The 13,740-nt window shown below is 42.9% G+C and overlaps 1 protein-coding gene across 2 annotated transcripts in view; it reads right to left on the bottom strand.

Annotated features, from left to right (window-relative positions):
- The window catches only part of RFX3 (regulatory factor X3), a 299,582-nt gene that overhangs the window by 141,667 nt on the left and 144,175 nt on the right, over nt 1–13,740 (bottom strand). For both annotated transcript variants that reach the window (XM_019517634.1, XM_019517633.1), the window contains exon 3: nt 114–211. In XM_019517634.1, the coding sequence (XP_019373179.1) occupies nt 114–211 (98 nt within the window). The remainder of the gene's footprint in view (nt 1–113; nt 212–13,740) is intronic.

The following is a 13,740-nucleotide window of genomic DNA, read 5'->3' as shown; positions in this document are numbered from 1 at the left end:
TCCCTTATCCACTTAAAAAAAGTGAAGCCTCATGATGCATAGATGCGATTTGAGGACGTGTACTTAACCACACATCCTGTCAGGTATGGAAATTCTGATTAATACCAACTTACATAGCTCCATTTGTGTAGACTGTGTCACTTCCCTCCACATACTGCACCTGTGCTGGGTAGACATGCTGTACCTGCTGCACAGTCTGCACCTGTTGTACCTGTAAATAAAAACACCAGGGATATGGGATATTATATATTAAAAGAATGTCCAGTGGTTTTAAGGCTTACTAAGCTATATGAATAATTGTAGGGTATGTCTATTCTCAAAATAACTAAATAAAGAATTCAGTAGTTGAGGTACAGATCTATAATATGGTTAATAATATGGTAACGGAAGTACTGATATGAGAGATCAATACTCTTGGGACAGCATGTACTCTCAGTGTCAAAAGTCAGACCATCTGGAAAGCAGTGGTTACTAAAGCCATCCATATGTACTTCTCTGCAGTGACAGTTGACTTCGGTTACTTCCTACCTAATCATAATGTTTTATATAAGGGAAGGTAGACAGATGGGTTGTACATCTATTCTAAGCATTATATTTACTTAGTAATCAAGCTTCTTTGGCCTTCTCTACATTCTAGTTCAATTGGCATAGCTGGACTGGGACAAACTTATAGTGTAAATACATTGTTATGTTGCTGCATTAGTGTGGTTTACATCTGGTTCCAATCTAGAGCAGGCTATATTTCTAGAAATCACTTATGCCAGTGACATCAGTGTAAAACCTCAATGTAAGCAAAGAAAGTTGAGTCCCCACTTCAGGAAGGTTAACGAGTAGCAACAATCCTAAATGAAGTGGTTCTCACAAATACAGGTTAAATAATAATTAGAGAAATGTTTTCCCAAAGACAGCATTAAGGGAGGGATGCTCTACCTTAACTACAATGCAGTTCTCTTGTGATGGTATACAGATCTCATTAGTCAGCCTAGACAGAACTGCTTTGACCCAGGCATTGCATAGGATAGCTGTGAGGCTGCTCTCCGCAGATTCCCTTGTAAGCCCCCACACTGAGGTAGGGAGCGTCAAGCCAGGAAAGGAAAGCTCTATAACACAATATGCTGAGGAAATCTGATCAACTTCACACATCAGACTTGCCATAACTTAAAGCAATTTTCTTTTGACCCTTGACCAGTTCAGAACCCCAAGATCACATAGAGGCTTAGAATACAATTTTAGTTTGGGAATCAAATGAGAAAAGTAATGTTACATACATTTGAGAACTGATTTTTAGGAAACAGCCTTACATATCTCAGTGAAAGATATTTTTCTTAGATATGCTGTTGTCAGTCAGTCTTGGAGCTGGGAGAATATTGTTATTATTTGATTTATATGCTGCCCTCTCCAAAAAGGCTCAGGACAGCTTACAATAAACTCAGGATAAATTATAAAGACAGATAAAATATTAAAATAAAATAGCAAGTAACAGAAAAACTCCTCAAACAATGCCCCAGAACTTAATCCTGATTGCTAAAAGCCTGCCCAAATAAAAAGATCTAACAATAATTCTGGAATATGTCCAGGTTCAGCCTCTGATGAGCCTCCTGAGAGAGAGAAGTTCCAAAGCTGAGAAGTGACTACTGAGGACAACCTCTCATGTATTTTTGCCAAACAAACTTGCACAAAGATTAAATGTACAGAAGGCTGCTTTCAGCTGACTTTAGGGATTGTGAAATACAAAGAAGAAGGTGGGTTTCTCCGATATGTAGAGCCCAAGCCACTTAGGACTTTATCACTGAAAACCAGAACCCTGAATTGTGCCTGGTAAGCTATAGGAAGTCATCGCAGACTCTAAGTATGTGCTCCTAATGACCCACCCATGTTATGAAGACCAACTGGCTCTTCCAGTTCTTAAGGTCTGCTAACTAACATCATCTCTGTCTCATCAGGATATAGTTTCAATTGGTTCACCCGTGTCCAATCCCCAACTGTAGCAAGGCCTGGGTAGGGATCAAGACTGCAGGTTTGGTTTAGATCAGGGTGCTCAACCCCTGGCCCATGGGCAAGCTCCAGTCCTTGGTACTCTGTCATCCAGCCTGCCCCACACACTCTGTGGCCCTGCATGGTAGATTGGGCACACAGGGTGACGGAGTGCCTGATCCCATGGCATGGGGCCAGGAGAAGGCACTGTGGGGCCCCAAAGCCTGATCCCAGCATGTGAGGCTGCCACAGGGCCCAGGGCCGGGCAGGGGTGGTATGGGGTTCTATTTGGCCCATGGACAGGTCCTGCACCATTCATTTGGTTCATTAGGCCAAAACCTTGAGCACCACTGATTTAGAGGAAAGAGAGACAGAGTTGGATGTCATCAGCATATTGATAGAAAATCTCTACATGATCTCATTCAGTAGCCTCAGGTACACAGAACAGAAGATGCAACAAGATGGAATGAGGGGATGATAAACTGCTAGGAAAAAACAGAACCAATTAAAAGTGGTCCCATGAATACCCACTAGGTCATACACACGTGGCCCATCAGGTCATGTATCAACACCTCATAGTTAACTGTACCAAAGGCCACTGAAACATCTAATAGGATCAACAGGGTACATTTTCCCATGTCAATTTCCAGGTGGAGATCATAGACCAAAGCCACAAACACAGTTTCTGTGCTGTACCCAGGACAAATACCAGACTGACAGGGGCCAAGGAATCCAACAGCATCCAGATAAGCTTAGAGTTGTAAGGCAACCACTTGTTCAACAGGCAAGGATTTTTGTGGGTGATATATTTTATTTAACTAACTGCACGGCTGGGATAGATTTAGGTAAGTTTTTGAATGCAAGTCATTCTTCATTCTGAAGAAGAATGAATTGTATTCAAAACATTTATCAATGAAGCTTCCCAAAACAGAGAACGTTGGAAATAGATTGATAGCTGGAGGACAAGTCAGCATCCAGAGTAAGACTTAAGAATGTGCAGTATCCTACATTTGTGAAGGGAGGCACTGACAACTCTCACCAGCAGTGGCAGATATAAACAGAAACCAAAAAAATATGGCTCTTTACTTTAAACTTGGTGCATTCCCATGCATGCCCATAAAAGTCAGTGGGTTACTTTAACTTGGATCTGCAGTATCTGTAAAGATCAGGCGCTTTAGTGGGGCTTTTTTTGTCCTTTTATCTAATAAGTGATTGAATTAACTTTAGTTAACTGGTAGGAAGTTCACAGGGGTGCACGTACCCCCCCGATGGAGCTAGTGCCCCCCAATGGCCAACAATGATGCTGTTAATAGAGCCGGTACCCCCCAACAGGGCCGCTGCTGTCAGCGGCTTCTGCAGGTGCTCCCCACCCCCCCAGCTTCAGGAGGCACCAGTCATTCATGGCTAAAAGTGGCAAAAAGACCCACCAAAGTGCCTGATCTTTACAGACGCTGCAGAGCTGGGTTGAAATAGCATGCTGTTTCTTCCAGTAAAGCATATCGTTGGGGGTTTTTTTGTTTGTTTGTTTTTAAGATCTGCAAGCAGCCACAGAACTCTAACATGTAAACAACTAAAATGGTTGTGACTTGTGGGTGCTGAGTACCTGCTAATGTTTTTCAGCGCATACTTGAGCTCTGGTGTGCCCAGAGCAAGTGCATATGATTAAAAGCCAGGACACCTATACATCCAATTCAATTCAATTTCAATTACAATTTATTTATTATAAAGGATTCTGGCTAAATCCCATGCTCCCAAAGACAACATAATACACATACAACCATAATATAAATAAGTTTGAAAAAGTAACTGAACTACAAATATTATACTAAAAATAGAGCCCACCAACATAAAAACATTATTAATATAAATATAGTAGTAAATCAAGACATAAATCTATAACACTGTTATACATAGATCCACAATTGAGACAATAAAATCAAATCTAATGTTAAAATATATTGCTCATATCGGTAATAAAGCACTCTAATCGTCTCAGCCTTGCAAGCAAAAATTGCAACACTGTTTACTACATTTGGCTATGTTTGCTGTAGAACCCAAATTAATTTCTCTGTTTGAGAAACGTATCAATTTCTGCAAGCACGGTAATAAATAGGTTCTCCTTATGTCATTATATAAAGAACTTAGATGACGGGCAGGGGGGAGCCCCGGTGCCCCCCCTGCAAGCAGCCACACCTGGAAGTAGCTGCAGTTGCCAGCCATCATGGAATTGGCTGTGGGGGTCAGGGCAGTGAGATCGGCTGCGGGGGGACCCCCCCCCATGGTCAGAGGGACTGGTTGCAGGGGTGGCATGTGCCTGCCCCTGACTAAAGCAGCATGAGTCACCCATGTTTTCTTTCCCCCCAATCTAATTTCCAAAGAGTATATAAAGAGGCAATGTGAGCAGCCCTAGCCACTGCAAAATCGTTCTGCTTGGCAATATCTTGCATCCTCTGGAAAACCCAAACCTTTTCTATGGGGGAGAAAGATCTTTCGTTACCTTTGAGACAGTATCCCGTCCCAGAAAGCGCAGAAGTGCGGGAAAGAAAAGCTAACCAGGGTGATTGGAGAGGAGGAGAATAATTAATATCTTCTATGTAGCATAACTTAAGCAGACGAGATGGTAAAAAGGGCAGGATTTTAAACCAAGATCCCGTCATTCTAATAATAATATTAGTTAAAATAGAATCCATTCCCATCTCTAATCTCAGAAAAGATGCAGGAGTTGAGGCAAGAAGAGCCCTAAGAAATTTGTTCTGAGGTACGTCTACATCATTACTAGCAGCATAGCCCCATACTTCAGCTCCATATAAGATCTGAGAGGCAACTTTGGCTTTGTATACTGAGCTTGGACTGATCGTCCTGCTGTGGTTTCATAAAATTTCTTTATAGCCATAGCCAAATGGGCTGCCTTAGTTTTAACTGACTGAATATGACGTTTCCATGATGCAGAAGCTGTGAATAAGACACCCAAATATCTATAGGTTTGACAACTTCAAGTTTGGTTCCCCCCATATTTCATGGATATTTCATCAGATGACTTCCCCAATATATTATTTTGGATTTATCATAATTTAGCTCCAAGTTATTTTGTCCACAAAGATGCTCAAAAGTTGAAATTGCTCTCTGTAATCCAATAGGAGTTCTTGACAGTATAATGGTGTAATCTATGTACATTAAAATAGGAATTGGGGTTGCTAATAATTTGGGGGGATGAAAATGCGCATCCTGCATATTTCCAATAATGTTATTCATGTAAAGATTAAATAACAAAGGGGCCACCATTTGATGTTACCAATCTAAACTTCCACCAGTATTCTATCTGCGCCTGGGGCTTTATTCTTCCATTGTGCTTTAAAGATATTTACTATTTGATCCTTTGTTACCCGATACTTAATTGTATCAGTAAGGGGCTTATTACCCCCTAGATTACTATTTATTTGTTTCATAGAAGTAGTAAACTGATCAGAAAAATATTCTACCCAACTATCTGCAGTAATATTATTTTCAATGTTATAATTAGAATTAACTCTTCCCTTTGACACAAGTAGCCAGAAGGTTACATCCAGTTCACAGTCACCTCCATGCCCCCAAACACATTTTCTATATGCGTGGGAAACAACTGATGCATACAGGCCACACAAAACCATGCTCTCTCAACCACAAACTCAGACTCTGCAGCTACAGGGGTTAGCCCTAAGCTGTGCCAGATGCAGTGCAAAGTAACTTTGTCACAGGAGACTGTAGCTAACTCAATTTCCAGGCAGAGACAACCTGGATTTACCAATCTATTCACCCACCCAGACAGTTCTGCCAGACAACACTTAGCAAATTGCAAGGGCAGGGGAGAAGAAAAACATCATTGTTGTTTAGGTGGCCACTGCCATAGCATAGTCACGTATAAAGGATGAATAGCTTCATTCAGCCAGCTTCAGCACAGGTCAAGAGCCACTTTCGCTCGGACTGTCTACCTGCCTACTTCAGATGCCTCAGATTCCCCTGCACCCCAAGGAAGATTTCTGCCACCACAGCAGGATAAGACGACACCTGGGCTATTGTGCCTATGCTGACAGCCAATGTGCTATTCCACAACTTGATCAGGCCCTCAGCAGAGTAGCCACTGAGATCAGTACAAATATCTCCCAGAAAGTTCCAGAATCCCACTAGTTCAGTAAGTCTAAAAGAGCAGACCAATCTATCTGGTTCACCAACACAATGTAGACATTGAGGGACAAGGATCTGCCACTCCAAAAGCTAACAGTCTAAATATGATACAGGCTCCTTAACAATATCCCAAATGACTGGAATCCCCCGTTCCCAGGCAGACGCAAAACATTAGGTTCAATATGCACCACACCTCAAGTATTGGCCCAGTTATTATCTGGGATAACCCCATTGTTGTCATGGAGGCCATGAAGTGCCACTCAAGCCATAAAGAGCTAGTTTTGGGGTGAATGCTGAAGTTACTCAAAGCAATAACTCTGGGTGTCCTCAACATTACTTCCGAAACAAGATCAGCTAGCTCACTCAGGAAATCACGGTGCAATTGTTGTTCAGCAGAATGGTCACTGCATTAACAGAATCCCAAATCTGTGTTCAGACTTGAACACAAAGTAGACACGCTCCACATGGGATAAAATCAGTTCACCTGTTATTGGCCATATTTTCTTTACCAACCACTGCCATAGTATTGCCTAGTGCTCCAATCTGCCAGCAGGCTGGTTGCCATTCTCCCTGGGTATCATCAAAAAAAAAAAAAAGTCTCTTTAAAAACTTTCCAATTAAAACATTTCTGTCATTTTGACTACATTCTGTAAAACAGTCTACAGTACATCTTTCTACTTTTTCTTTCTGGCATTGAATTGTGTTAAAACAATTTGTAACATATTTAACAAAGCCCTTCCTTAGGCTGATTAAAAAGCCAAGATTCTGAAAATAACAAAAACTTTAAGTATCAATTTGATAAAAAAATTTGATAGAAAAAGGATGCTTTGTCAAGCCAATCACCAAAGGTATGCCCTTTTTAGATGTTTAGGTTAATTAGTGCATATCATCAACAGTTTTTTGAAAGATTTCCATCATGAACAATTTGTACAAAGATAATACTGCCCTGGCACATCCTATACATTTGGAAATTATATTCAAACTAGAGTTTTTCCATTTAAAAAAAAATCAATATGCAAAGATGGTTCCTCAAAAGGCAAGAGATAAATTGTATATATTCCCTACAAATCAACTTTGACTTTTAAAGTAAGAGAAATCTTGAGTGAAATCATAGAAGTCATCATTTAATCTAAACAACGTATTTCATTACTAGCTTAAAGGAAGTTTTGTGACTGAAATAGCTAACAGAAATGACTATCACACAAAATACTACTTTCAAGAAAAATCAAACTAGTTTCATACTTTTTGAATATCTTACCATAAACCATTAACCTATCGCCTATTACCTTTCAAGTAAGCTGGACAGTATTTAGAAGTATAGTATTGTTTTTAACAGAAGTGGTGGAACAGTAGACTCAAGGCCTACAACAGAATAGTTTTAGTATAATATGGGCACATATCTTGATATGAATAACAAAAGGCAAGTAATCGTAGGTTGCACTGTTAATGAGTAAGGAATAAACAAAGTAATGATTTTTGGTAATTAAAGAAAAGCAAGAAATGTCCAAGGAAAAGTATGCATATTTTAGGATACTTTAGGGAAGTAAGTATCTAATTATAATTGGAGCTAGCAACAATAATGCTTTATCAACTTGCTCCCCCGAAGTCCCCCACATCACTTGCCCATGTACTGTCCCCCTCCCCAGCTTTCCCCACCACACCAATGGTGGGGGATGAATTTAAGACCACCCTCCAATAATCAGATTTTCTACATGGAAAATTATAACAAATGTGTAAGTTTTCCATGTACAGAATCTAGTTATTGGTGGGGGGTCATCTTAAATTCAGGGTCATCTTGGAGTTGTATAAATATAGTAGTTTTGACTGTTTGCATTCAGATCTGCAAGTTGACATGTTTTGCTTCTCAGCCCTGTGTTTAATCATTTTGTCTTCTTGGGGTACATACCATATTTTCTTGCATACCACAAACCCCCATTTAAAGCATACACCTTGATTTTGGAAGGCAGAATTTAGGGGGAAAAAAAGATTTTTCCAGAGTCATGGCTACCTGCGTGAAATACAGTAAATCCTCCTGGAACCGAAGTACCCAGGAAGTATGCCATCCCAGGAAACAGTCTTGGTGAGGGGGCAAAGAACTTGTTGGTGTGGCAGGACAGCAACAAAGCTAGATCCTGGACCTTTGCAAGGGCAGTTTGTACTGTAAATAATTCTTTATATATGTGCCCATGGAGGGTCATGTGGACACTCAAGGCTTCAATGACTGAGATGAACCCCCCCCCCAACTTTCCTGCCACGACTTGGTGAATTTAAGAATGATTGGGAGGTTCCTCAGGAGGAGACATGTCCCTCTGGCTGGCTAAGTCTGAGAGTGAGTGGCATAGGGATCCACCTCCCCTACACCCCATCTACTCAACAACCGAAATGCCGTCGTGGGCATAGGCCTGCGTTGAGTTCAGCCAGGAATGCAATACCCCTTCCAGGCTTGGGGCAACTCTCCCCCTTCCTCAGGTCAACAGCTGGAGTGACCAACAAGTGCTGATCCACTGGTGATCTGTTCAACAGAAAAATAAATCAGGGCTTCCAACCTTCCTCGCTGCATTTTCCTCAGGTCGTGTCAGGTCGAACTACCCCATAATGACCCTGGCTTTGCTCGTAGTAACTCCCAAACGTAAAAGAAACTGAAACTTAAAACTCCCCAGTGTCCCACACAGCGACACCCAGGGTCGAGGACTCACATGTCCAACATCCAGCGGTGGGTCCTCTCAGGCAGTGGATCCCACCAATCACTCCCAGGGGCTGGGTTGTCAGTCCTCCGATGGGGAGATGTTCCTTGCTCTCCCCTGTTGCTGGCTGTGCTACCCTCTCCAGTGTTGTGCCGGCTCATGCAGGCTGTCTTGATCCTGTGCTGCCGGTGCAGGATTCTTTCCCTGCATGCCTGTCCGTGCCTCTGGCGTGGCAAGAATGCTCCCCACAGCTGGGGTTGCTCCTCCAGTCGAGCCAGCATCCAGGGCTTGCCAGTGCCCCAGATGCCTTTTTATGATGTCAGCAGAAGCATGCCTTCCCACATGCAGGGAAAGCGTGCTTTTAAAATGGGGAGGAGATGCCATGCGCATCTTGGCATTCCTGCCCCGGGCTGCTGGAAGGGAGGCAAGTGCTTTCTCAGCCCGGACTGGGCTGAGATCCCCCTTTGCTCAGGGCTTGTCAAGGTGGGGAACCCCTTGCTCCCCAGACTTCCAGGAGCCAAGTCGCCTGGCATAGTGACAATATATTTCCCTGTAAATAAGAAAGTATTCCTCCTATACCACAAGCCTCATCAAGATACCAGAGACTGTATATAGCACCTCACTTGCTTTGAACCAACCAAAAGTGCTCAGGCTGTGAGAGGGATTAACACTGGATTCTACCCCTTCTGCTCTCAGGACCCCAAGGAAGTGGCAGTTATCTTGGCAGCTATGAGTCACAGCATCTGCATACTTCTATGCCCCTCTGCTTCTATTTCAGCAAAGAAAAATCAGCTTCTCCACTTATGAACCTTAATTTTGGACTGTTGATTTTTGGGGAATGGTGCATGTGATGTGCCAGTAAACATGGTAATAAATGCATATTGTCTGCCTTGTGCATCTGAAGCTTATCAAATATTTTATCATTGTAGCTACTGATTTAGACTTAGAATCTTACCCAATTGATACCTTCTCATTTGGCACTCTTGGGTCTTAAACCTACAATCACTAATCCAAACTCAGAACAGGTTGAGACCCAAATGATAACTGGTACATAAACTGAGAAGTGGGAAAAGCCTATTGAAGTTAATGAGAGTAAGTCCACTGTTCTTCACATAAGGCCTCAAATGCACAACTTTACAACCTTCACACCTGCTGATGTCTAGCAAACCCCACTAAACCATGCAACAAATAGCTCACATCTACAACATGTATTGTGCATTATATCAAGCCACACTGAAGTTTACTGTATTTTCTTGCATGCAACACACCCCAGAATAAAATGGGTGTCCTTGTTTTTGAAAAGCAGAATAAACAAAAAAACCCCTTTTCTTATAGTAACTGAACAGCATGGGGCAGGCAATTATTTCAGGTGGGGGACCGCCTATTGAGTTTTGGCAAGCCATCGGGGGGTCACATGACAGGCAGCCAGGGGTAGATAAACATTAATTTTCTAAATTTTGTAGGGGCCCTCCGGGACAGATAGAATGGCCTGGTGGGCCGCAGCTGATCTGTAGGCTGCATTTAGCCCACCCCTAGAATAGCAGCAATCAGTGTTTTGCACCTTGCAGTCATGTGCACATTTTACTTTCACTTTTGCCTGGTAACCTGGCAGAAACTGCTCTTACCATATTTCTCACATCTAATGTGCACTCCATTTCCAGCAGCTGGTTTTTGGAGAAAGTGCATGCTGTGGTCAAGAAAATGTCAGAAGGAATTGTGAAGGAATAATTTTTCTCCTTGTAAGTTCTACAGTCAGTTAGTGGAGTGTGAGGAACTTGTTTATTACTGACTGCAAAACAGGTCTATTTAATTCGCACAGATAAAAGCCATTAAAGTTAATCACAAATTGTGTATTATTACATATGTTTCACTTTTCATCCCAAGTTCTATTGTTGGTAATTTGAGGTAGAAATCATTTCCTGGTTTTGACAAGGGGCTTCATGAGGGGAAGACAAAAGAGATACCCTGCCCAGGCTCTCTCACACATCAATTAATTAGCTCATTTCAGAAATTTCATACTTCTTATCTCTACCCCTGTCAAAGCCATGGCTCACATGCCAGTAATAGAAGATATTTCACCTTCCATTTCTCCCTCATGTCCACTATCAGTGCTGAAACACTACAGACCATGTACATACATAAAATTAACTAACACCCCTTCCAGTGGAAGTCGGCTGAATTGTCACCCCTCTCTTCTGTCAAAAATAGTTAACGTGTTAATGTGTTCTCTTAATTTTCCTGCACTGCTGTTTCAGGAGCCTTTGAGTGCTGCTGCAGTGCGAGTCACTTATTCTTCTTTTTTTCCACAACACTCCAGAGCTTTGAGAAGCCTCAGGGGGAAGGAGAAAAGTAAATATGGTTAAAATTCATAATGTCCATTTCATGAGAAATTTTGGTATTTTGAAATTAGTTTTGTGTTCCAGTTGAGTCCAAAGGTATGTTTCATGTAAAACAGAATCTCCAAAAATATTTTAGGTTTGAAGATGATACTTTATATATCACAGGTGCACTACTATATTGGTTGTCTCTCTGACCAGCACCGATAAAAGGGAAGTGACATTATCAACTGTTGGCTTTTTTAAGCTATTATAGCCAATATTACCGATAATTGTGCCTTCCGGCCAAGGCCCTAGACACCTGGGTTCCCTCTCCTCCGTGGGGCTAGGCCTCCTGGATGCCTAGGTTCCCTTGGGAAATGGCAGTTTTCCCTTTGTAGCCTTTTAGGGGGGATGCCATGTGCATGGCTGCACATGAGCATGTGGCAAGGAGTACAGCCAAGTAGTGTCAAGAGCAGTTCCCTACAAGTAAGTCTATGAAGGGGAAGGGGCATGGGGAGGCATACTGAGGCCCCCACAGTGAAGGAGGAAGTAGGGCTGGGGGTGTTGCCCAGCCAGTGCAATGCATGTACCTTGGGCAAGGAGTGGGACAGAGCCATGGGTGGCTCATGCATGGGCTGTGGGGAAGGGGGTGGCTCCCTGCCACTGCACACACCTCCCCACCCAGGGGAGGCATGGGGGGCAATGTGCCCTTACAGATTTGTGCGAGGGGCAGATGCAAGCTGCTCGCTATGGGCTCAGGGCTGTCTTCTTTGCTGCCTTTGCCCAAGGAGCCCTTAGCCAGCTGTGCACCCCCTGCCTACCTGACAACAATGAGGATGGCAAGTTGCAGCCCCCACTGCCAGACAAACAGGGGATGTGCAGCTGGCGCAGGGCTTCAGGGGCAAAGGCAGCAGAGCAGAGACCCTGAGCTCACAGCAGGCAGCCTGCAGCCACGCTCATCCCACTTGCTCTGCTCCACTTAAAAATGTCACCATGTTTAAAAATGGTGGCAGCAGTGCTTGAACTAAAGTTCATGGAGCACACCGAAAAAAATATTTATGTCACTACTTAAAAATGCCTTGCAAATACAAGAGACCCTCACCATTCACAGGGGATCCGCTCTGGAGATCCCTGCGAACAGCAAAATCCGCGAATACTGACGGGGCTCCCCATCAGGCCCCACAGCCGCCCCCTGCTCCCCTGCAAAAAGCTGGAAGCGTGGGGCTTCCCCACAGCGCCTGTGGACCAATTACGGCTGCCTCCAGGGAAGAAGATGCTGCCACCTCTGCCTCCCACCCCGTCCCCAGCACTCACACTCTGCCCATTTGGCTCTGCTCTCCGTTCCACTGTCCCTGACTCTGCCCTCCCCTGCCCCACGCAGTGCTACGTGCCTGCTTACACAGAAGCAGGAGCTCAGTGCAGCGCCAGTGGGAGCTGCGGCGGTGCTCGCCCCAATCCAACTCATTGGCACAGCGCACCGCAAATATTCAAAACCATGAATAGTGAGAGTTTCCTGTAAATCAACAATCAGATCAACATTAGCCCAGATATGGTTGGTTAATAATCAGCTACTGGCATTGCCCAAGAAAATCTTTATCGGTGCCTCCCTAATACACACACACACACACACACACACACAGTTTAATTTCAAATTCAGTTTTTCTTTTTACTCATTATTATTTTATATCACAATATACAGTTCTACTACTACTGATTTCATAATACTGTAGTTGATATATTCCATGATTTTATTCTTAAAAATCATTAAAGGCAGCATCTACTTATTACTACTTGAAATATCTTAACCTTTTTTCTAGATCAAAGTGGCATCTCTTTGGGTTGTAATAAAACACAATGACACTTAATGAAGAGAGAATGGACTAAAAAGATGATTCTAATATGATTTTAAATAAAAAAAGATTACATCTGCAGAAATAGAGTAAATTAGTCCATGTGTAATTCCTTGGCTAGACTGCTTCCAGTACCTAATTAGGGATAGGTGATCACCTATCCCTAGAGAGAGGGTTTGTGGGGGAGGCCCAAAGCATCCTGGGATGCTGGGGGGTGGTATCTCTAGTACAGCTTGAAATATAGAGATAACCTACAAGTTCTTATAATCACAGGTGCTTAAAATATGAGAAATAATACAACAAAAAAAGCATTTTTGTGATGCTCTTTAAGAAAATTTTGTCTCGACAAACACTTCATTTTAAGGAGTTCTAAAGCCTTGGTTAATATCTAAGATATTATAAGTTAGTTCATAGATTTCATAGACATTAGGGCTGGAAGGGACCTTGGAAGATCATCGAGTCCAGCACCCCGCCCGAAGGGCAGGAAGTCAGCTGGGGTCATAGAATCCCAGCAAGATAAGCATCCAATATACTCTTGAAGGTGTTCAATGTAGGTGCTTGAGAACCACCTCCGACGGTAGGCTGTTCCAGACCTTGGGGGGCTCGGACAGGAAGGAAATTCTTATGTCCAGCCTGAAACACTCTTGCGGTAGTTTATAACTGTCCGACCTTGTCATCCCTTGGGGTGCTCAGGTGAACAAATGTTCCCCTAGGTACTGGTGGTCACCCCTGATAAACTTATACGTGGCCATC

Source organism: Gavialis gangeticus, unplaced genomic scaffold (genome assembly GCF_001723915.1).
Source record: "Gavialis gangeticus isolate Ggan-Ray unplaced genomic scaffold, GavGan_comp1, whole genome shotgun sequence".
Lineage (NCBI taxonomy): Eukaryota > Metazoa > Chordata > Crocodylia > Gavialidae > Gavialis > Gavialis gangeticus.
The sequence above is the reverse complement of the archived record's forward strand: the minus strand, read 5'-3'. Positions and strand labels throughout refer to the sequence as shown.